A 23,883-nucleotide genomic window follows, 5' to 3' on the forward strand; every position below is an offset into this window, starting at 1 on the left:
CCCTTCTCAGGCTCCATCTCTGCAGTCACTTCGTCCCTGCCTCTCTTCGGCGGCCGTGCGACGGTAATTGAGGCTGTTCCCATGGGTGTGGTGCATTTGGGAACGTTAAGTGCTGTCTCTTGTCACAGTATTTTTTTGTAAAATGGCTCTTTTTTGTCAGTTGCGCATGCTTTTTCTTCATTGTTCTCCTTTTTTCCTCATTTATTTATTTATTTTGTTAAAGTGTGCGAGAGGCCCCTAATGCTTGTTTTCCATAAGAGGTTCTCGGGGGTCCCGGGGGGATGGCATGTGGGCCTGGGAGGGCCTCCATTTTCACCCGTCGTCATGATGGCCCTTCCAGGAGAACACACGAGCTATGGAGTCTCGGCTCCTGAGAAATGGACCGGCTATTGGAGCTGACACACATAAACTTCAAACTGTTTCTCGGCCCCCATGTTGACGAGTTGTCTGAGACGAGTGATTGATAAAGGGTGGCACAGACAAGTTCCATGTGGTGTCTGTGTACAGCCTGTCCAAACAATTGGGAGACAATATAAGAAGACAATGGGAAGTATAAACTTTATGAATATGAACTTGTTTTCTTTGCATTATTGGAGGTCTGAAAGCTTTGCATCTTTTTTGTTATGTCAGCCATTTTTTTTTTTTTAATTTTGTTTTATTCTATAAACTACAGAAAACATTTCTCCCAAATTCCAAATAAAAAGAGAAATCAATATTTGGTGGAATAACCCTAGTTTTTAATCACAGTTTTTATGCATCTTGGCATCATGTTCTCCTCCACCAGTCTTACACGCTGCTTTTGGATAACTTTATTCCTTTACTCCTGGTGCAAAACTTCAAGGAGTTCAGCTTCAGGGTTTTTTAATTTGGTAAAATCAAAGAAACAAAAAGTTTCAAGTAGTGTGTTATTTTTTTCCAGATCTGTATATATATTTTTGAAATCTCTGCATCTATTTTTTTCATTTTCTGCAAATAAATGCTATGAATGACAAAGGTTCCTGTAGTGTATGGTAGGAATAAGTATGTGTATATTATTTTTATTTATTTATGTATTTATTTAACAACAACAACAACAACATTAAATTATGTTTTGTTGTCATTAAACTACTTATAAACAACTAAATAACAAGTTAGGAATATTTTTACTTCCCTTCACGAAATCTATCTAAGTGACGTTCCAGGCTCATCCTCCCCGTAGTAACCAACACACACACACACACACACAGACTGTACTGAACCCACCCATCACTTTACACACACACACATACACACACACATACAGATTGAAATGGCTTTATCCCTATCAGCAATATTTGCTGCTTCATTTTATAGAACTATAAACTCTCTACCTCAGTAGCTGCTGTGATCAGCTATGTTATATATGTTACAGTATGTTACATAATCTCTGCACCTTATCCTCACCAGTTTTTTTCATTATACCGTATCAGTACTGCATTGTCTTGTCTGTTGTATTTGTTGTAGTGTTTTAGTTTAATGTTGCATTTTCTTTACACTTTTGCACTTTATGTTGTCTATCTTATTGTTGTTCCATGTTGCACAATAGTTCCAGAAGAATGTACTTTCGTTACACTGTGTACCTGTACTCAGATGTAATGACAATAAAAGCCTCTTGACTTGACTTGACCTGTCTGTCCGGCCCACAGCGTTTCTCTTCACCTTCTGTTTGAGATGCTCAATCTTCACACCTGAGACCTTGTATACTCACAATGTATTTGCTGCCAAAAAAGCAAATTTACACTGTTATACAAGCTGTAAGGTGACAACTTTAAATTGTATTAAAGTGTCATGTCTCAGTGTTGTTCCATGAAAATATTGTGTCGTGGAAGAGGAAGGAAGACCCGTGAGACTCATGATGAACGCTCATAAGCTCTTTTATTAAACAGGCTTGCCACTCACTTACAGTCTTCAACAAGACTAGGAGAGCTAAAACCACCAACCCACAGAGCTCAAATAACCCAAAGGCCACCAACCCAGCTGTGTGTCTCCCAGATGGCAGATCCAGAGTGGTGCCCACCCTCTCTGCATAACCCCTCCCAAGGGAGATGCCCCACCCCTGTCATCCTCGCACACAGGAGAACAGAACCATGCCTACAGGCAGCCACACACACAACCCAGAGCCGCCACATAGCCCCCCTCCCAAGGGTCAGCCGTCCCGGCGACCCCACCAACCCAACACAAACCCTGTGTACAACAGAACATTTTTTTTTTTTTACAATCAGTCGCAAATAAAGTCATTAAGGCGGGCGGGCGGCCTCCGTGCCCGCGGCAGCCTGGAGGGGCCGGGCATGGCACCGCCTGACAGCGGCTCCGAAGAGCCAGAGTTCAGATCAGGCACGAGTGCAAGGCCGGCAGGTTCCGCACCACCGTCCACAGTGTCCGACAGTCTCGGCCTATAGGGGGCCAGCCTATCACGGTGCACAATCATAGTGCGTCTGCCCCACCGGATCTTATACACCACCTCCCCCAGCCTGTACAGCACCGAGCACGGACCCACCCAGGCCGACTGGAGCTTCGGGCACAGCCCCTTCTTCCGCTGAGGGTTATATAGCCAAACCCTCACCCCCACCGCCAACGGGTCCCCAAAGCAGCGCGTGTCGTATGCACACTTCTGCTTCTGCCCGGCAGCAGACTGGTTGGAGCGCGCTAGACGGTGCGCTAATTCCAGCGAAGACATAAGGTCCGAGACGAAAGTGGGCGTGTCAGAAGCGTACCCGCCCCCGTCAGGAGGCGCCCCAAAAGCCAGGGAGAACGGCGTCCTCAGTTTGCGCCCGAGCATAAGCAGAGCCGGCGTGAATCCCGTCGTCTCCTGCACAGCGGAGTGACAGGCCAGCAGCACTTCCGGCAGGTGCCTGTCCCAGTCACGCTGGTTCTTGTCCGACACCATGGCCAACTGCGCCGCCAGCGTGTGGTTAAAACATTCCACCAGTCCGTCACTCTGCGGATGAAGGGGCGTCGTCCTGGTCTTATGGATTCCCAGGATGCGGCAGACCTCCGCCATGACCTCCGACTCAAAATTTCTCCCCTCGTCGCTGTGCAGTTCTTCCGGAACCCCGAATCTGCAAAAGAACTCCCGCACCAGGATATCCGCAGTAGTGACCGCCCCTTGGTCCGGCACCGCGTAGGCCTCTGGCCACTTCGTGAAATAGTCCATCGCCACCAGAACAAAGCGATTTCCAGAGTCCGTCACCGGAAAGGGGCCCAGCACGTCCACGGCCACCCGCTCCATCGGGCTGCCGCACTGGTAAGGGTGAAGTGGGGCGCGGGGCGCCCTCGAGGGGGCCCTTCTTGGCAGCGCACACGTCACAGCAGTGCACGAAGAGTTCCACGTCAGTTCTACACCCAGGCCAATAGAAGCGTTGCCTCAGGCGCTTCAGAGTCTTGGTGACACCAAAGTGCCCAGCCCCAGGTGACCCATGAACTCCCCGTAAGACCAATCCCCTAAGCGCCCGCGGTACCACCACCTGAAAAACACGCCGCCCGTTCGCCGGATCCTCCCAGGTATAGCACAGCACGCCGTCGGACAAACTAAAACTAGCCCAATTGGAGCACAACGCCTTAGCAATCGGGCCCAGCGGCACCACCTCCCCCCACGACGGTGTGACGTTCGCGCTGAGCGCGTGTACTGCCCACGATAATTCTGCTCTAATAGATAATAGCTGCTCTACGTACACCTGAGCCACCCCGACCGTGCCCGTAACATCCCCGGAGATTACAGCGCAGCGCGCAGTCTCAGCAGATTTCTCCTCAGCAAGAGCACAATGTTTGCAGTCGGCGGCCACACACGGCCGGCGCGACAAAGCATCCGCGTTACTGTGGCCACGGCCCGGGCGGTGCACAACCTCAAAACGAAACTCCTGGAGTCTAGATAACCAGCGCGCGAGTTGGCCCCCGGGCTCGCGGAAACGCATGAGCCACTGTAGCGAGGCGTGGTCGGTGCGCAGCAGAAAGGGCACCCCATACACGTACGCTCGGAAATGTTTAAGGCTTTCGACCACTGCGAGTAGTTCCCGGCACGTTACACAATAGTTGCGCTCCGCCTTCTCCAGGCGGCGGCTATAGTACGCTATTACGCGCACGGAGCCGTCCTGAACCTGCGACAGGACTGCTCCGAGGCCGTGGTCGCTCGCATCAGTATCCACAATGAAACTCTCAGACACCTTCGGATACGCTAGAATCGGAGCATTGCACAGGCGGCTTTTTAGCTCCTCGAATGCCCGCTCCGCCTCGTCAGACCAGCGGAATTTCACACTAGGCTTAGTCAGATCATGAAGCGGCGCTGCCACGTCCGCGAACCCCCTAATAAACCGCCTGTAATACGAGGCGAGCCCCACGAAGCTGCGAACCATTTTTGCGTCTCGCGGTGTGGGCCAGTCACGGACCGCCTCCGTCTTTTTGGGATCGGTTTCCACGCCAGCACCGCTCACTACGTGGCCCAGGAAGCTCACGCGCTGCCTTAGCAGATTACACTTTGCCGGATTGAGCTTCAGGTTAGCCGCCTGAATCGCGCCGAGCACCATTTCAAGGTGAGACAGTGCGGAGTCGAAGTCGGTTCCGTGCGCCAAGACATCATCCAAATCGCGGCCGGCTGCAGTGCGCTCGCTTGTGGCCACGCCCCCCGCAGCGCCAGCACTCCAGTTGGGCATCAGACCGGCTCCGACCCCACCTCTGCGAATCACGGGCAACCGGCGACGCCCCCCACGGTCCAGGATGGCTTGAGAGGATGAGTTCGGACCGCTCCGCCACCTCCACCGCGGACTCCAGTGTCTCTCCCTGCTGTCGGCGTCTGTCCGCCACTAGCATTTTGGTGGCCGCCTCCGACGGTTGGTGGCTGAAACGTGTTCTCCGCGACCGCGTCAGTTCAGGCAGCTCGCAGCGGCACTCGACGAGGAGCTCGATCAGTACCCTCAGCGCGTCGCCCTGCAGCGCCAGGCAGAGGTTGGCTGCCGTCTCGGCGTCCGTCCAGCCCGCACCGCCCGCCACGATCTCGAGCTGAGCTTCGAAGGCTGTCCAGTCAGCGTTGCCGTCGCAGGGGGTAAGGCAGGGTTGAGCCGTCAAGCCCGCCATCCCGGAGGCTTGCGCCGCCATCATCGCGCAGTCTGTTCCGCGAGTCGGCGCCGCTGTCCTTGCGCCATCCGCTCCGTGAGCCAGCGCCGCCGTCCTAGCGCCATCCGCTCTGGGAGCCAGCGCCGCCATCCTTGCGCCATCCGCTCTGGGAGCCAGCGCCGCCGTGCTCGCGTCGTCCTCTCCCCGGCCACGACCTCCGAACAGCCCGCTGGCGCCGTCAGGTCCGAGTCCACTCCGCTGGAGAGCCTTGCCTCTAGTCCGTTGGTCCGCTGTCTTTCTCCTCAGCCGTTCGATTTCCCCTGCCAGCAGCTCAATATCTTCCAGCAGGGTCACTTCTGACACCAAATGTGGCGTGGAAGAGGAAGGAAGACCCGTGAGACTCATGATGAACGCTTATAAGCTCTTTTATTAAACAGGCTTGCCACTCACATACAGTCTTTAACAAGACTAGGAGAGCTAAAACCACCAACCCACAGAGCTCAAATAACCCAAAGGCCACCAACCCAGCTGTGTGTCTCCCAGATGGCAGCTCCAGAGTGGTGCCCACCCTCTCTGCATAACCCCTCCCAAGAAGATGCCCCACCCCTGTCATCCTCGCACACAGGAGAACAGAAACATGCCTACAGGCAGTCACACACACAACCCAGAGCCGCCACAATATACAGCTCTGGAAAAAATTAAGAGAGCACCTCAGTTTCTGAATCAGTTTCTCTGATTTTGCTATTTACAGGTTTTTAATTTTATATATTTAAAAAAATGAACATTGTTGTTTTATTCTATAAATTACAGACAACATTCCTCGCAAATTAAAAAAAATAATAATAATTTAGAAATGGCTAAGTAACAAAAAAGATGCAGAGCTTTCAGACCTCAAATAACGCAAAAGAAAACAAACTCATATTCATAAAGCTTAAAGAGTTCAGAAATCAAAATTTGGTGGAATAACCCTGATTTTTATCTTGGCATGTTCTCCTCCACCAGTCTAACACACTGCTTTTGGATAACTTTATGCCTTTACTTCTGGTGCAAAATTCAAGCAGTTTAGTTTGGTTTGATGGCTTGTAAGTGGTGTACTCACTTTTGTGAGATACTGTTTTTTAAAGATTTTCTAAAAGTTTTTTTAAAGATTTAAGTTTCCTATATTGTATGGTAGGGATAAGTATGTATTTTATTATTATTATTATTATTATTATTATTATTATTATTATTATTATTATTATTATTTATTTATTTATTTATTTACTTGTTTATTTAACGTCATCACCATTAAAGCCTATATGTTGCAAATTAACTACTTATAAACACCTAAATAACAAGTTAGGAACATTTTTACTCCACCTTACGAAATCTACGTAACTAAGTGACGTTCCGGGCTCATCCTCCCCGTAGTAACCTGTGTGTCCGGCCCACATCGGTACTCTCCACCGCCGCAGCCCTCAGCACTTTCTGAGAGTTCCAGGTTTTGCTTTGGTGACAGCTCGGCTCGGCTGGCACAACCGCTGGATTTACACGGCCTGGGAGCGGAGTTACGCGACGGGAAAGCCTCGCAACGACAGGCAAGATGATGAACATGTGGAAAGTGCGAGAACTGGTGGATAAAGCGTGAGTATTGCTGAGTTTCTGTCGATATTCTGAGCTCTGTACTTGTTTTAAACCTGTTCCTGGTCTACCACAATAGCGGTGGCTAATCCAGGTCCGGCGAGTGCTAATCCGCTCCGGGGTTTCGCTCTAACTGTATGGAAAGATCGAGCTGCGGCAGAGCTGTGCAGGTAGTTCGTGTGAAATCCCGGAGCGGATCATCACTTTTAGGACTTGGATTAGCCAGCGTTGGTCTAGAGAGAGACACGTACTCACTCTCTGACGTCACTCCGCACTCTTTCACACAGGGGATCGGTTAGCATTAGCCTGCGTTGGTTTCCAGGCTAATTTAGCCACTTAGCTAAATTAGCTTGTTAGCTTACCTGGCCAAGTTTAAGTGTACTTGGACGCATTTGTGGAGGGAAATGAGTGAAATCGCTCAGATCCGCAGTTTAGAGGGTCAAATCATCAAAAATCTGTTATTTAAAATATAATAAATGAAGAAAAAAGAAAGAAAGCTAAGCTATCTTAGCTTAGCAATCGTTAGCATTAGCATTATCCTATCTGAATAGCTAAGCTAGAGAGCTAGCTACTTAGCCTAGGCTAGCTAAATAGCTAGCTGACTTAACAAGTTACTCCAGGTAAGTTGACGTTAGCAAGCTAACTAGATTAAGTAGCCAAACCTACTTTATGAACAAACTTTTTTAAACTGCTAGCTATAACGTTTATTTATACGTTTAATTCAGTAACGACAGATTTATTCACAGATCTAACGTAGCTGATTTAGCTAAAGCTAGCTAGAAAGTTTGACAGTGACTCTTTTGACATTTGACCAGAATAGATTGTAGTTAGTTAGCTTATTATTTAAGTTAAAATAGAGTACAGTAGGTCTAATATTTCTCCAGTAACTTAATGATTAAAATCATCCCTTCAGACACAGCAAAAGGTGCTAAAGTATAAAACATATTCTGGCTTGTTTAACACTTTTTGGTTGTTTATGTTGCTTATTTTCTGCAATATGAAGTAAAGTAAAAACATTATTATACAGACATTATATAGTGTATTCTATTTACACAAGTTGGAACAGGTCTATGGGCTGTACAAAACATTTTTATGAAGTTCTTTACACACAATCACTCTCACCTACAGACATCTCACCGGTGTGTTTATTATTTCACATTTACTTAGACGTTTATTTCATTTCAAGTACATAAACCATGTTATGGAAGCCTATTCCTGCCACCTAAACTAAAAAAGATCCAGCACATTTTCTTCTTATTAAGTAAATAGTCTGGAGATACAAATTCATTGTTTTGAGATAGCAAGTCGTTATTTTAGAATACTATCTCGTTATTTTGAGATAGTAAGTAATTTTTTAAAACTTGATAGTGTCCTGTTATTTTGAGATGCTATCTCATTATTTTGAGTTACTGTGGCATTATTTTGAGTTACTGTGGCATTATTTTGAGGTACTTGTAGACTGAACAGAGACATAAGCAGGTGAGATAAATTCTCAAAATAATCCAATTATCCTAAGTGATTTTGCAGTAAAAATGTTATAATTGTAATAATGTAAAGCACAGACAAGAAGACTTTTAATATTTTACTATAAAATTCTACATAGCAAATAAGTGTCATTAATTAAAATATTTAACAGCTTTTCAATTTCTATTTCTTTGTGAGCCTGTGTGTGATATTTATATTTCATATTGACCTTTTTTATTCCATAAACCATTCATAAACAGTAAAAAAACAAAAACGAGACTATACGAAATGTTCTAAATCACATTTAAATTAGTTTTTTTTTTTTTTTTTTTTTAGCTGTTACCTTGCCTCAATGGCTCTTGTGCTACTTTTTTCCAGTGCTGTGGGCCGAGCTACTGTTTCATTGGAATATAAACTCCTTCATTGGCTGGTTTATGGTCTATTCTGATGGACAACAGCTCATAAATAGTGTTATATAAAGCAAAACATTTAAAAATAAAGAAAATATATGTCTATTGTAATGGATGCAGGGTCTGAAAGGGTTAATAGCTTGTGTTTTCTCACATAAATGTCCTCAGTAAACTTGCACTAAATCTAAATGACAGAGAAGTTTTAAATAAACCCATTGTCCAGTGTAATCAGAAGTTTGTAAGTGTAGCTGAGACTGTGTGTTTATTGTGTTAGAAGATCCAGTTCCTGATGCTTTTGGGTTTTTCGTCATCTGATCTGGTTCCTCGCTGGATTAACCTTTTACCATGCAGAGACACCTATCTAGTAAACTACGTTTGTGTCATTTTTTAAGCAAAGTTACTCAGAAGTGGCCTTTGGACATGACATGTTATATTACAAAAAGAGGCTTGTTTGGATTCACTGTGAATGCCACTTATTGTCTTAAGTTATAAATACTTTTAGTAAAAATGACCTGAGGTTGGTTTAAGAGTTGCTGGAGGTCTGTTAGCAAAGAACTGATTTTTGTTTGGGGAATTGCAAGTTGTTTTTAGAGCAGATACTCTTGTTGTATTGTTTTTTTTTAACATTGTGTTTTAATACACATGTACACAGGAAATTTGGCAGTGTTAAATCAACACTGTTAGTGTTAAATTAACACTGAGAGTGTAAAGTTTAACACTAATAAGTGTTAATTTAACACCAACAGTGTTGATTTAACACTGCCAAATTTCCTGTGTAGTATATTTTAAATGTACTACTTTGCATATTGATGCACATATTGTGTACATCCTAATGCTAATAAAAAAACTACACTAAAGCAGTATTTAATGCCAAGACATAAATATATATCTTTTTATCAACACAAAGATTAATTTAAAATGCATTTTATGGTAATAAAAAGAAAGTATATCATATATGTGTATTTTCATAAAATATATTAATTTAAAAATGTACTTTTAGTATTCTTTACCTAATTTGAACATACTTTTAATGCTCTTAGATATACTTCTTTTAAGGAATGTCTGATAAAACTTAAACATTTTGCAGACTGTTTTTTTTTTTTTTGTTAAAGTGAATAAAATTGTAGCTGTTATTATTGTTACAAACACCCCATATAACTGAATCATCCTGGTATCATGCATGAGATGTGAGATTTCGTGATTAGGTAGTTATTGCGTAAGAGCTTGACCAGTTCAGCAGGTTTGCAAGTTGTTGCCTGTTGTATATTCTGTTTATTATTTTAATAATATAAGATACGTACGCAGATTAATGTCCGCAAATAATTTCACAGGTTTTATACAGTTAATATTAGTTTTGTGTATTTGCAAGAACTTGGCGTTTTGATGCTTATCACAATACAGGGGATACAATTTAATATGTGTAGCAATATCTTGCGATACTGTAAGCAAGGTGATATATTGCTTAAATTGTTTTAATCAAATTTTAGAGACAAACTGTCAATAAAAACCACAGTATCATATTTATAAAATCTGAGTTAAAACAGTGGAAGCTAACAACAGAGTACAACATTTGTATTGTAAGGGCATTTTCACACCTGGAGTTAGTTTCTATGATCCGAATCAGTTAATGAGTTTGTGTACTTGGAGAGTTTCCCACACAGGCAACACAGGCAAAAACCGATCAAAAAACAGATCTTAATTTCTCCTCTTTAACTCAAAATCTTTTAATAAACAGTGATGATGGAACTGTGCCAATATTATACGTTTTAGCACTCCCACTCATGTATTATTGCTTAAATATTACACTGATGGAAAGGGAAAAAAAATGCAATATGTGGAAGCGTCATATCAAAAATTAACCAGTTACACAAGATCCCACACAGACCTGGGCTCAGATAGCTTCCGAACCCAACCCACCAATTTCAGCTTTTTTATTTGTGTTTTCACAAGCGCACCGATCCTGCAGAGAAAGCACACCCAGCTCTTAAAAAAAGCCTAGTGTGAAAACACCCTGATTTCCTTTATAGAGCATTACACTATGTCCTGTGATATGACTTTTGCATGTGCCCACACTGTGACGATGATACTGAAGCTATACTGTATAGTGGGGAGGGTCAGTGTAGCATTTTTTAGTTTAATTTCTGTCCATTTTGAGACTAAATTTGATATTAAAATGCGTGCAAAACTTAATTCTGATTCATATTTTACATTGTTCATTGAGTATATTAAAAATAAATCATATTTTATAGATTTTTCTGATTTTCTAGTCTTTATTTCGAATTCTGACCCCCTAAAAAATTTAATTCCAGAACAAATCTTTGATACTTGATTTTCTAATTTGTCCATTTTTGCATCTTGCAACAAAAATGGTTCACCATTAGATGTTGGATTTAAAGGATGCAAATAAAGAAAAATCAGCAAATCAGCAAAAGTTAAGTTTTTTGTTTGTTTCTTTGTTTTTTCTTAATTTTTTCTTGTGGTTTAATTAATTATTGTGTGGGAGAAGATATATAAGACTAGAAAATTGGAAAAATAGATGGAAGTATATGGGTTAACCCATTTCTTTACTATACAACATTAACAGTCTATAACTGATAAATGTGACACTGACCGTGCAGCGCTAGTTTATAATATGAACTAAATGTGATACTAATATATAGTGTGTGTGTATGCGTGAGCGTGTGTGTGAGTGTATGATAACATCTCAGTATTTCAGTTTGTGCTCCCGGCTTTTGGTTGACCACGTCAGCAGAGTCTTTTAAACAGAAAACAAACCTATAATTAAATTCTGTTCTGTAAAGTTCCCTCCTGACCTGCTCCCCACAGCTTCACCTTTACTGACATTTATCCAGTGTGCCGAGAGTGGACACCTACAGCTACACTTATTTATTTGTCCCAGAGGTAACTGTGATTTGGAAAATATTATTTCATCATTTTAAAACCATGGTATTCTACTGATATGATGATAAAATAATAGTATAATAATGCATTTACACATTTACACTTAACAGCAGTGAGGATTTTATTATATACAAGATGAATTGCAGTTTTCTCACCAAGTAACCACAAGGAGTATTTATTAAGGTTATGTACAAATATTGTATTATAACTCAGTTTTGGAACATGGAACGTTTATTTTTTTATTGCCGTAAATCATATAATATATGGAGATATATTAAAAAGTGTTTTTAGTATACCTGTTCATTTTGATATATTATAACTTGAACAGAAATGGTTATAACGACAGGCCTAGACACAGATTTTTTTTTTTATTACATTTGTGAATATAACATTCAGGAGGAAAAAAAACATTCATGTTATTGTTTGTATACAGTAATGTAAAAATGTAAGGTATATAAACGTTATACACATTATTTCTAAAGTTAAACCGGGGTGTTTATTCTCTCTGTAAGGTATAAATGTGTAATTGCTGTGTTTGAAAAGCTTCAAAACTGCCCTGAGATATTATGTGTTATATATAGTAAAAACCACACGACACTATTATTACTGTCTCCCTCCCTGTGTTTGAGAGACTGAGTATGTGCTGTGTGTGTGTGTGTGTTTGAGAGACTGTGTGTGTGTTAGAAAGTCTGTAAGAGAGTGTGTGTGTGTTTGAGAGACTCTGTGTGAATGTTTGAGAGACTGTGTGTGTGTTTGAGAGACTGTGTGTGTGTGTGTGTGTGTGTGTTTGAGAGACTGTGTGTGTGTGTTTGAGAGACTGTGTGTGTTTGAGAGACTGTGTGTGTTTGAGAGACTGTGTGTGTTTGAGAGACTGTGTGTGTTTGAGAGACTGTGTGTGTTTGAGAGACTGTGTGTGTTTGAGAGACTGTGTGTGTTTGAGAGACTGTGTGTGTTTGAGAGACTGTGTGTGTTTGAGAGACTCTGTGTGAATGTTTGAGAGACTGTGTGTGTTTGAGAGACTGTGTGTGTTTGAGAGACTGTGAGTGTGTGTTAGAGACTGTGAGTGTGTGTTAGAGACTCTGTGAGAGTGTGTTCGTTTGAGAGACTGTGTGTTTGAGAGACTGTGTGTGTGTTAGAGAGTCTGTGAGAGACTGTGTGTGTGTGTTAGAGAGTCTGTGAGAGACTGTGTGTGTGTGTTAGAAAGTCTGTGAGAGACTGTGTGTGTGTTAGAAAGTCTGTGAGAGACTGTGTGTGTGTGTTAGAGAGTCTGTGAGAGACTGTGTGTGTGTGTTAGAGAGTCTGTGAGAGACTGTGTGTGTGTGTTAGAGAGTCTGTGAGAGACTGTGTGTGTGTGTTAGAAAGTCTGTGAGAGACTGTGTGTGTTTGAGAGACTGTGTGTGTGTTAGAGTATGTGAAAAAGTGTGTGTGTTTAAGAGATTGTGTGTATGTGTTTGAGAGACTATGAGACACTGTGTTTGTGTTAGAGAGTCTGTGAGAGAGAGTGTGTGTTTGTGTTTGAGAGACTGTGAGACTGTGTGTGTGTGTGTGTGTGCTGTGTAACAGTAAACAGTCTGCACCTCCTGAGTCACGACCCGAGAGACCTTCACAGTTCTGGTGAAGCTCAGTGCAGGAAGTACAACAAGTGCAGCAGTGTGTATCAGAGGAGCAGATCTGAGCTGCTGAGAAACCAAAGACCTGCTGTAACGCTCAAAACAGAGGAAATAATGCCCTACTTTTACAAAGAGGGAAATGCTGCAATCGTTTACTTTATTACTTATTAAATCTATTCTAATATAGTTAAAATTTAGTGCATTTTCTCTGAATGTGTGAGTGTGAGTGTGAGCGCGAGTGTGAGAACACTCTGTTTGCAGCCATTTCTTTGTGGTTTTGTTTGCTGTGAAACCTGATTTTAGCTTATTGGTATTTTTTAACTGCTGCTGAAACTATACAGTACAGTCATGTATATTAGGCCTTCATAACCTATAATACTTCATGAAATATAATATCAAGAATCATAATTTTAATGCATCACAGTGTGTGCAGTGTCTCATAAAGCACATTAGAACAAATATGCCTTTTTTTTTTACTCATTTTCTATTGTGATTATATCTACAGAGTGTTGTTTATTAATGTTGTCTGCTAAAGAGCAGCAGCGCTTCACGTGAAGTTTCGCTTTTAGTTTCACCTTCTCCAGCATCACAGAGGCTATCAAGGCCTTCCACTGTCTGCAGCTGAATATGTTATTGTCATTGATGTTGCAGCCATTCAGACATATTTCTTGAAACACAACAAGTCAAAAACACAAGCTTTTTAATTTAGTTACATCACTGAAACCCTTCCTCACTGCTGTCGTCCATTTTCGCTTCTCCTGATGTACAAGTCTGAAGAAATCTGATCTAGATTCTTCGAACTTGATTTGTCACATTGTTTTGTATATGAAAGTAGCCAAAATATGATGCCAAATATGATGAAAAGTATTGTTATAGGCCACTTTGTGAACATAGGGATTATTAATATGATATAATATGTTTTGTAACAAAAACCTCATTACCTTACATAAGTAGAAATGTTGGTTATCTGTACTTTACTGGAGTTATTATTTTCATTTTTACACAATTATCTGAACTTTTTACGCCTTATATTTGAATAAAAACAGCCTCATTACTCCTATTTCATTTCAGCTGGTTTTCATTCCGGCTTCTCATCGTTCAATAAAACCCCTATCCAGATAAATCTCTCCATCCAGATAGAGTAAATCTGATTGTGATTGGATGTAGAGAAGTATAAACATATACCATTCCGACACCCTATTGGTTTATACTGTGATCCATCACACCTGCACATGTCCCACATCCCACATTATATTATCTACATTAACATTTTAATATAACTTTATAGTCATTATGGCTTTTAAGAAAAAGTGTTTTGGGGGAGGGGTTAGTGCACTATAGGACACTGTGGCAACGCCTACGGTTTTGTTCTTAATGGCTTTATTTTTTACTCTTGCATTACTTTTACTTTTATATTTTAAGTAGTTTTGAATCCAGTACTTTTTTAAACACTTTTACTTAAAGAGTAAAAAGCTTGAGTTGATACTTCAACTTCTACAGAAGTATTTAAGCTCTAGTATCTATACTTTATCTACCTACAGAGTAATGAATGGAGATACTCTTTTTTTTTTTACACCTATGGTTAATTTGCCTTTTTTATATGTTGCAGTTTGTTTTATACTTTTCTCTTATTGAAGCTAAAGTGTTGGCCATTGTCCAGAACTCTTAACAATAGGTCACATGGAGAGATGCAGGATTTATAATGGGACGCTTGTGTGATCCACCCTTCACGCTCAGCGAGACCGTTTGGAGTAGTTTACCACACCCCACCCAGTTATTGAGGTCTTTTGTGTCTTGCTCAACCAGATCCTTTCGGTTTGTCATTTCAGTTCCTGTGGTGCAGAAACAGGTTTCACGTATTACCCTGTAGTCATGTGTTTACCATTGTAATCAGCTGTGAGTTATTTGAATAAAGGCTTGAATGTACTGGTACTTTTAATTTGAATGTTATGGGACTTTTCCTTGAGCAGGAGCTATAGAGAGTCATGATGATAAACAGGTCTGCATGTTTACTGTGTGGTTGGTGTGGTGCAGTGGATAACAACACTGCATGTTAGTGCGCTACCATATCATGTGGGAGACTGGGGTTCAATTCCCAATCTGGGTGACCTATACTGCTTTTCACCAATAAGAATCCTTTGGCATGACTCCTAACACTTCATTGGCCCACCTCTGTAATAGAAATAACCTTGTAAGTTGCTCTGGATAAGAGTGTCAGATAAATGCCATAAATGAAAATGTAAATGAAGGCTTATTTATTCTTAATGTCAAATACGGACATAGGCTGTCTATTTGTGTAATGTTCTCTGAAAGCCTATGGATTTTATACATTTTATTTCAATTACCCAACTCACTTATTGGGACTCTCTCTATTAGTAGTAATGTCCCAACACCAGGAGGGTGAAGACTAGCACACGCCTCGTCCGATACATGTAAAATTAGACTCCGCCTCTTTTTGAACTGCTGCTGATTCAGCATTGCCGAGTAGCATCACAGCGCTAACGATCGGAGGAAAGCACAGCGACTCGGTTCTGATACATCAGCTCAGACGCAGCCTTGTGATGATCCACATCACCTTAGGATTGATTAGGAGAAAGAGCGCCATCTACTGTACCCACCTAGAGAGAGCAAGGCCAATTGTGCTCTCTCAGGCCTCCAGCAGCTGATGGCAAGCTGCATGACCAGGATTAGAACCTGCGATCTCCTGATTGTAGTGGCAGCGCTTACTTTCAGATTTTTTTCAGAAGAAGAAAATAAAGGGTATTAAACAAACAATACCAAATGCCAACTTTGTATATTGCAGTTGCATTTAGCCATAGCAAATTAACAAATATGAGTTAAAGTTCATAAATTTAGGGCAGATATTTTATAACTTTGCGTAAATTGTCCAGTTGCATCAAATCTCTTTTCAGATAAAGATCCTTTTATTATAGCTCTTAAATCCTTAATTTGGTGCAACTGTACATCTGTAGTGTAGTTCATTTGTTTCTTTACAAGGGGGTGGAAATAGCACTTTTAATGCTTTTGCAGTGCATTCCATTCACAATTAAGAAGTGAAAAAAATCCACAAAAACATGGACTTCAGTACGACAACTCAAATTTCCCACATGGATACAACTTTGCCCTGAAAATCAGTGACCAAATAAATGAACTATAGGTGTGAACATGTCTTTAGTATTCTATGCTATTAAAACCTACCTTTTTGTTTGTTTGTTTTTTTTACAGAACGAATGTTGTGATGAACTATACAGAAATGGAATCTAAGGTTCGAGAAGCTACGAATGATGACCCGTGGGGACCCTCAGGACAGCTAATGGGAGAGATAGCCAAGTGAGTTGGGTTGTCTGTACTTTCTGCTTGAATAAACTCTGCCTTTTTTTTTCTTCTGCATAAAAACGTTACTAAGTTCCTGTCTGTTATCTCGCAGAGCCACATTCATGTATGAGCAGTTTCCTGAAGTGATGAACATGCTTTGGTATCGAATGCTGAAAGACAACAAGAAGAACTGGAGGAGAGTGTACAAGGTGAGTATTATAACTAAATTTACACCCCGGACATCACCTGTTCCAGCGTCTTCCCTCAGGGCGGCGTTTTAGCTTCTTCCCACATGTCATCACACTTACAAACAGTTGATCACTACAACACAACAGTCTGGATACAGTCTATTACATACTCATGGCTGTTACACACAATCTATATCCAGGGTGTCCAGTCTCACTCTGTTCACTATGTTCTGCTTCAGTACTGCACTTTTTATTTATCTCGAGATAGACAGTGTGTCAGAAAACTCTGTACTTACTGTCTGAATTAGTGATTATTTTGTTCTCCTATTTATATTCTTATTTAAATTAGGCTGTACTACCTCCTTTGCTGCTGCACTCATGCTGTGCCAGGTTCACACTACACAATTTTAGCCCAGTTTTTCAGTCGCAGGCAGTTTTTCGTTGATCAGCGACAAAAACTCTGCATAGAGGCAAATCGGAGATCACTAAATATGGCATGCTAAATATCTGACCCAGTTGGCGACTGGGAGTCAAGAGCTGCGGCTGCCTGCAGCCAGTGGGATCACAGAAAGAGAGAACCATGGGTCCAAAACACATCTCCTCATTCATAGAGTAAGTCCTCTATGAATGGGGGTGAATGGAGCTAAAAGCAAAAAACTTGTTCTTAATATTTTTTTTTACTTTTAGAAAGTAGAATTGTGAAATTTCCTTAAAAAAGCAAAGAAAGTGTGCCTGTATATTTACATTTTTCTATAGCAAACAGGTTTTACACAGTAAATTCTCTGCATCTCTGCTACTGTAAGCTGATTGGTTGGTAGTCTGATGCTGGAGTTTAAACCTTAATTATGTCTGCGGTGCTGAAACATTTGATATTGATCTGTGTTGAGGACATAAGTACATATTTTAGTATAAAAGGATCAGACATTTATAAACTGATTTATGAAATGATTTTGCTCAGTTGCTTCATATGAACCCATTCATTTTGGACTCACTGCAGGTGTGTATTCTCCTCTATAGAGATTCTCTGGCATTGCATCGCTAGTTTTTATGTGCATTTAATTCAGGTATGTTCTCGTGATTCTGGAGAGCAGGAGAGTCTGCGATTTCCCACAGTGAGAAATTGTGGAATTTGTGACCCCGTGTCACGTAGTGTAAACAGCACAATGACTGACAACTCAAAAAGTCCTGTAGTGTGAGCCTGGCTTTAGAGACCTTGCGCTTCACCACCTTTCCTTTAAGGATGCCAGCACCTTTACCCCCAAAAGTCTTTGTCTTGTAGCCAGTGTAAACGTCTGGTTTTTATTGTTGTGTTTTTTTGTGTTTCCTCAGTCTTTGCTGCTGCTGGCTTACCTGATCCGAAACGGATCCGAGCGAGTGGTCACCAGTGCGAGAGAGCACCTGTACGACCTGCGCTCCATTGAGAGCTATCACTGTATAGGTGAGTCAGACGTACGAATGAATCAGTAATGCACTGCTTTTAGTCCAGTAATGACATTTTATATTAACCATTTGTTAATGACAAATATGTCAGTGCAAACATAAAATTAACGTAAATAACAGTACCAAACCGTGACAAACACAACAGACAGAAAGTAAACTTTAATAAAAATGTAATATAAATAAAAGAGAGGAAGGCTGGGAGCCTTATGTGCTTTTTAGTCCAATATACAGTTATTGGCAAATGAAAATAGAATTTCGACACTTTAAATTAAGTCTCAGGTAAATTAATAAAAATGGCATTCACAAAACCTGGTCCACCTTCCAAGTCCAGAGACCAGTTTGTCGTCTTTCTTACTACCTAAATAATCTTAAGTGTAGTATACAGCGCTGGAAAAATGAAGAGACCACTTAAAAATAATTAGTTTCTTTGATTTTACCAAATTGGATGATCAAAAGCCATCAAACCAAGCTGAACTGCTTGAATATTTACACCAGTAGTAAAGCAGCATAAAGCTATCCAAAAGCAGTGTGTAAGACTGGTGGAGGAGAACATGATGCCAAGATGCATGAAAACTGATTAAAAACAGGGTTATTCCACCAAATATTGATTTCTGAACTCTTAAAACTTTATGAATATGAACTTGTTTCCTTTGCATTATTTGAGGTCTGAAATCTCTGCATCTTTTTTGTTATTTCAGACATTTCTCATTTTCTGCAAATAAATGCTCTATGTGAGAATATTTTTATTTGGAATTTGGGAGAAATGTTGTCTGTAGTTTATAGAATAAAACAACAATGTTCATTTTACTCAAACATAAACCTTTTTTTTTTTTAAACAATATCTCCCAGCCCTAGTTTATATATATATATATTCATTCTGTGATAACGTACTTATTGATAAAGGCTTAATTTACTCATTGCTCCGATTGAGCTACTGTGCTCAATGCTACGTTTAGCAGTTTTTCCTCAGGTTAAATCCACAGTGTTTGCTCTTTAGCTGCATTAAAAGCTGTGTGTGTTCTCCAGTGGTTCAGTGTTGTAGCAGGCACTCAAATGTCAGGTCTGTTTAGGAGTCAGTGGAGACAATGCTCTCAGTGTTGCAGTCTGATAAAGGGCCTGAGGCTTACAGAGGACCCCCAAAGCTGCTTTGCTGCCTTACCGGTCACTATGGATACACAGTTACAACCCAGTATCTCCAGTGCATTTAAATGTGCTGATGACATTTAAGTTTCTTCAATACTCAGAAAACCACCACAGAGCAGCTATTATTATTTGGGTGGTGGATCTCTATTCTGAGAAATGCAGTGGTTAGCACTGACTAGCATGTAGTTTATGAGGTGTAAAAAGTATCTTCGTTCATTACTCTGTAGGTAGAAGTATAGAAACTAGGGTTTAAAATACTTCTGTAGAAGTTGAAGAAGTATCAGCTTAAGCTTTTTACTCTTTAAGTAAAAGTGTAAAAGTACTGGATTCAAAACTACTTAAAAGTAAAAAAGTAAAAGTAATGTAAGGGGAAAAAAATGAAGCCATTAAGAACAAAAGCTTAGGCCACGCCCACAGAGTCCTATAGTGCACTTTGCTGTCTGACACGCTGAAAGTTTGTGAGGTGTCAATGTTTCTGTTTTTTAGATGAGAATGGGAAAGACCAGGGCATCAATGTGCGGCAGAAGGTGAAGGAGATGGTGGAGTTTGTACAGGACGATGATCGGCTGAGAGAAGAGAGGAAGAAGGCCAAGAAGAACAGGGACAAATACATTGGAGTGTCCTCTGATAGTATGGGAGGGTTCAAATACGGTGAGTCTGACTCTGCCCTACTCTCTGTGACGTTTTAACTGTCTGGTTTGCTGAAAAGCACCACGGTTCTTATAAGCCTGAACATAATTGGTTCAAGTTCTTTTGATGAAAAGCACTGTAAAGCCTTATGCGGATGGGATTAGTTTCTCAGGGGGTTCTGGGGTAATTTTTGAGATTTTATTCCCGTCCAGAACGATCATGTACGTGTTTTTCTCATACATCCTCTGAGAAAATTACAGGCTAAATTATCTACTGTTTTTCGCTAAACTCTGTGGACCTCCGGTAATTTTAGTCCTGTCCGGACGCACATCTCTGAGTTTCGTCTCCTTGCGTTTAATAAAATAGCAATTTGTCCACTGTCGCGCAAGTTTTAATGTTTTATGATTCATTTTCTGCATAACAAGCATTAAAACATTGCTAATAGTACAAAAGTTATATAGTAACCGTAGATAGCTAGCTAGCTACATTTCCAAAGGCAACCACATGGATTGGTTGCAAATATACATTATACCACAGTTAGTTCTGACCCTGCAATGTGATTGGCTGAGAGGCGTTGTATGAGTGCCAATATCAGCCGGTAATGCACTATAACCGAAGCTCTCCATGTATTACTCTGCCACATACAGGTAACCTAGCAACGATATAGCGCTTACAAGCCAAACAGCGCAGCTACAAACAGAGCAGAAGTGGAACTATTTTAACTGGCGAAGTGTTTATAACCTAACAGATCCTATTTTCTCCTTCTCTTTAACTTAAAATCTTTTAATAAACTGCACTAATGGAACTGTGGTATAATCGCAATAATACACTCAAGGTTTGTGCTATAACAAGTAATATTGGCACTGCTGTGCTGCAGTCTTCTACACGAGGGCGCAGGCTGTTATTACATGCTATAGCACGAACCTCAAGTGTATTGTTGCTTAAGTATACAGTGTAACACACACACATAAAGCTTAGTTTAGACTGTGGACTCTAGAAACCCCCCAACTCTTATCCTAATGCTCATCACATCTGGAGCTTAACGCTGGAGTTGGATGTGCTGAGAATGGGGATCTGTTTATCACGTCGGATTCCGCGGAGTTCCTCCGTCTCCTTTCTTCCTCCACTCTCCCTCCCTCCCAGGAGGCCTGCGTTACAGATGAATGAGCTCTGGGTTTATTTTGATATGTAGTAGGACTCCTTTTTCTCACCACATGACAGCGTAGATTACATATTTGATGTGTTTGATTGAGAAGAAAAAAAATAAATGCATTTTTCTTTCAGTAATATTTTGAAATGGCTTGGTTTCGAAAGAGAGAGAGAGAGAGAAAGATCTGAAACTCTGTTTCTGTTTTTTAAGTTTAGTTTAATGAATATTGAGATATTCAGGTACTATTTAAGCACTGTGCTTTAATGATCAAGTGTAGTGAAGAATAACTCTTGAAGTTCTTGATCAGAAATAGTGTAGTAGCTTAATCTGTTTCTGTGATATGTCAATATAACTCAATATTACTGTCAAAAAACATTTTTAGCTCTGTTGCTTCAGTCGTCAGATTGTACTAGAATTATTTGATTTTAAGGGGTTATGAATAATAAGTTATAATTGTGTCATTTAGATTATCATTTAAATAATTGAATTAGAAAATGTCTGTCTTTAATTAGATATAAGTATATAAGTATATTTAGATTATCAGAACTGTATAATTAAATAATTAAAACCAATAAATTGTAGATTGCTTGCTTTTGAGTCTAGAAACCTGTAGAGGCACCGATCGTAATGTCTCTGTAGTACCAAATACTAAAAAAGAGTCTAAAAAAATTGGTGCTTATTTTTTATACTTTGCATGAAGTGTGCCAAATGCAGAATAAGTTATAATTGTGTCATTTAGATTATCATTTAAATAATCGAATTAGAAAATGTCTGTCTTTAATTAGATATAGGTATATAAGTATATTTAGATTATCAGAACTGTATAATTAAATAATTAAAACCAATAATGCTCACTGCTTGCAACATTTATTTTTTGTGGATTGTAGATTTCTTGCTTTTGAGTCTAGAAACCTGTAGAGCTGAGCAATATGACTTAAAAAAAAAAACTCATATTTTAAGACGATTGAGAGAAATGGTGATAGACAAACCTTAAAGGAGACATCTGGTGTGAACAGTTAAGCTCTTTTGAGTATAAAACTTATAATTCAAATAAAAATTTTATTAAAGTTCTTTGCAAATCGAGTTTGATGTTTGTCAGTAAAACCATCAGGTAGCTTATAAATCTCCTCCTTTTTTTTCTGTTGACACAGGAGACAAGTACGACTCCCGCTCAAAGTGGGACGACGACTGGGAAGGCAATAAAGGGGGTTTCCCCTTCAGTGAGAAACTGGGAGAGATCAGCGATAAGATTGGCAGCACCATCGACGACACAATCAGCAAGTTCCGCAAGAAAGACAGAGACGACTCGCCAGACAGATTCAGGTCAGAGCCCCGGGCCTGTTCACCTGCTCCCCTTCACTCAGATCAGGTCATGTCATCTGCAGTAATAACACAAATCACTTTATTTAGTCGTTTATTAAACACACATGCAGAGTAGAAATTAGGAAACTGAATTATGTTGTGCTGAAAAGGGTACAAGAAGAACTACCACTTTTGAGATATTGAAAAATTCTCACATTGCAGTATGTTTTTGTTCTGTGTTCTGTAGGCCTGTCACAATAATTACATTATCGATTTATTGTACAATAAATGGACAATTTTTAATATTTGATAATTGTGGTTAAGGCTGATTCTCGAAATTCAGTACCGAAAAGGCCCCAACCACAATGTCTCGGTACTACCGAGTACTAAAAGCACTGTCTCTCTCAGTCTTTTGCTTACTCTGTGTCTCTCTCTCACTTGGTCTCTCTCGCACTGTCTCTCACTCACTTGGTCTCTCTCTCTCACTTGCGCTGTCTTGCTCTCTCACGCATGCTCTCTCTCTCACTCTCGCTGTCTTTTGATTACTGGCGCTGTCTTGCTCTCTCACTGACTCTCGCTTATTTGCACTCTCTTACTCACTCACACTCCCGCTGTCACTCACTCGCTTGCGCTATCTCAAGCTCACTTGCACAGTCTCCCGCTCACTCTCGCTCTCTTTTGATCATTCGCGCTCTTGCTTACTTACTGACTTCCGCTTACTTGCGCTGTCTCTCGCTCGCTCGCACTGTCTCACTCTCTTGGGCTGTCTCTCGCTCGCTCGCGCTATTTCGCAATGTTTTTGTTCAACCCCTTGAATTAAACATGAAAGTCTACAGTGGCATGCAGAGCAAATCAGAAAAACTGTGTCACTGTCCAAGTATTTTTGGGCCTAACTGTATAACAGTGAACAGTATTTTAGCAGTCGTGCAATGACTAGTGCTGCAATAATTGTAACTTCATGCACACAGTGTGCACAGACTCTATTTGGTGAAGAAAAAACGATATATTTTCCGAACTATTATTAATTACAAATGTGTTGGTATAATTGGGTACACTTGCTTTGTTGTGCTAAAATAGTTAAAATGACAAAAATATTGTTTATTATAATAAATTCTTATTCTCTGATTCAGTTAAAGTTGGTTTATCGATTCGACTGGACAATATTATATTAATAATCTTTGTGATAAATGTTCTCAGGCTCCATCTACATTATTTCATATGCTGTGCCGTTTCTCTGCTTCCAGTGAGAACGATGAGGAGAGGCGGCAGGGCTCTCGGAACGGGCAGTCCAGCAGAACTGAGTTTAAGGATGAAGAAGAGACGGTCACAACCAAAAGTGTTCAGATTGTTCAGGCCACAGAGACCACTGCCACCCGGAAAAGAGGTGGCACCCCCTCAAAAACCATAGACCTGGGGGCAGCCGCCAGGTACACCGGAGATACAGCCGCTAATACAAACACCAGCAAGGTAATGAAACCACTGATACTATCCTCAGATTAATACTCTGAGTGGGGCTTTTATTAGAATCAGATATGAGCTGCTCAGAGTGAAAATACTGATCTGAGCTCATGTGCAGTGTTAAACAATTTTTAAAAAGCCTTTGATTTTGTTTTTATTAGGGTGATTGTTAGTGTTAGTAGCTACTT

The 23,883-nt window shown here is 40.7% G+C and overlaps 1 protein-coding gene across 1 annotated transcript in view; it reads left to right on the forward strand.

The window, feature by feature from the left end:
• Window positions 1-6,483: 6,483 nt before the first annotated feature.
• The window catches only part of clint1a (clathrin interactor 1a), a 33,521-nt gene continuing 16,121 nt past the window's right edge, over window positions 6,484-23,883 (forward strand). Inside the window, exons 1-7 of the mRNA XM_022683672.2 lie at window positions 6,484-6,687; window positions 16,295-16,399; window positions 16,497-16,593; window positions 17,902-18,010; window positions 19,642-19,806; window positions 22,087-22,258; window positions 23,482-23,704. Of these exons, the coding sequence (XP_022539393.2) occupies window positions 6,647-6,687; window positions 16,295-16,399; window positions 16,497-16,593; window positions 17,902-18,010; window positions 19,642-19,806; window positions 22,087-22,258; window positions 23,482-23,704 (912 nt within the window). The 5' untranslated portion in view covers window positions 6,484-6,646. The remainder of the gene's footprint in view (window positions 6,688-16,294; window positions 16,400-16,496; window positions 16,594-17,901; window positions 18,011-19,641; window positions 19,807-22,086; window positions 22,259-23,481; window positions 23,705-23,883) is intronic.

The sequence above is a fragment of the Astyanax mexicanus genome, chromosome 10 (genome assembly GCF_023375975.1).
Source record: "Astyanax mexicanus isolate ESR-SI-001 chromosome 10, AstMex3_surface, whole genome shotgun sequence".
NCBI lineage: Eukaryota > Metazoa > Chordata > Actinopteri > Characiformes > Acestrorhamphidae > Astyanax > Astyanax mexicanus.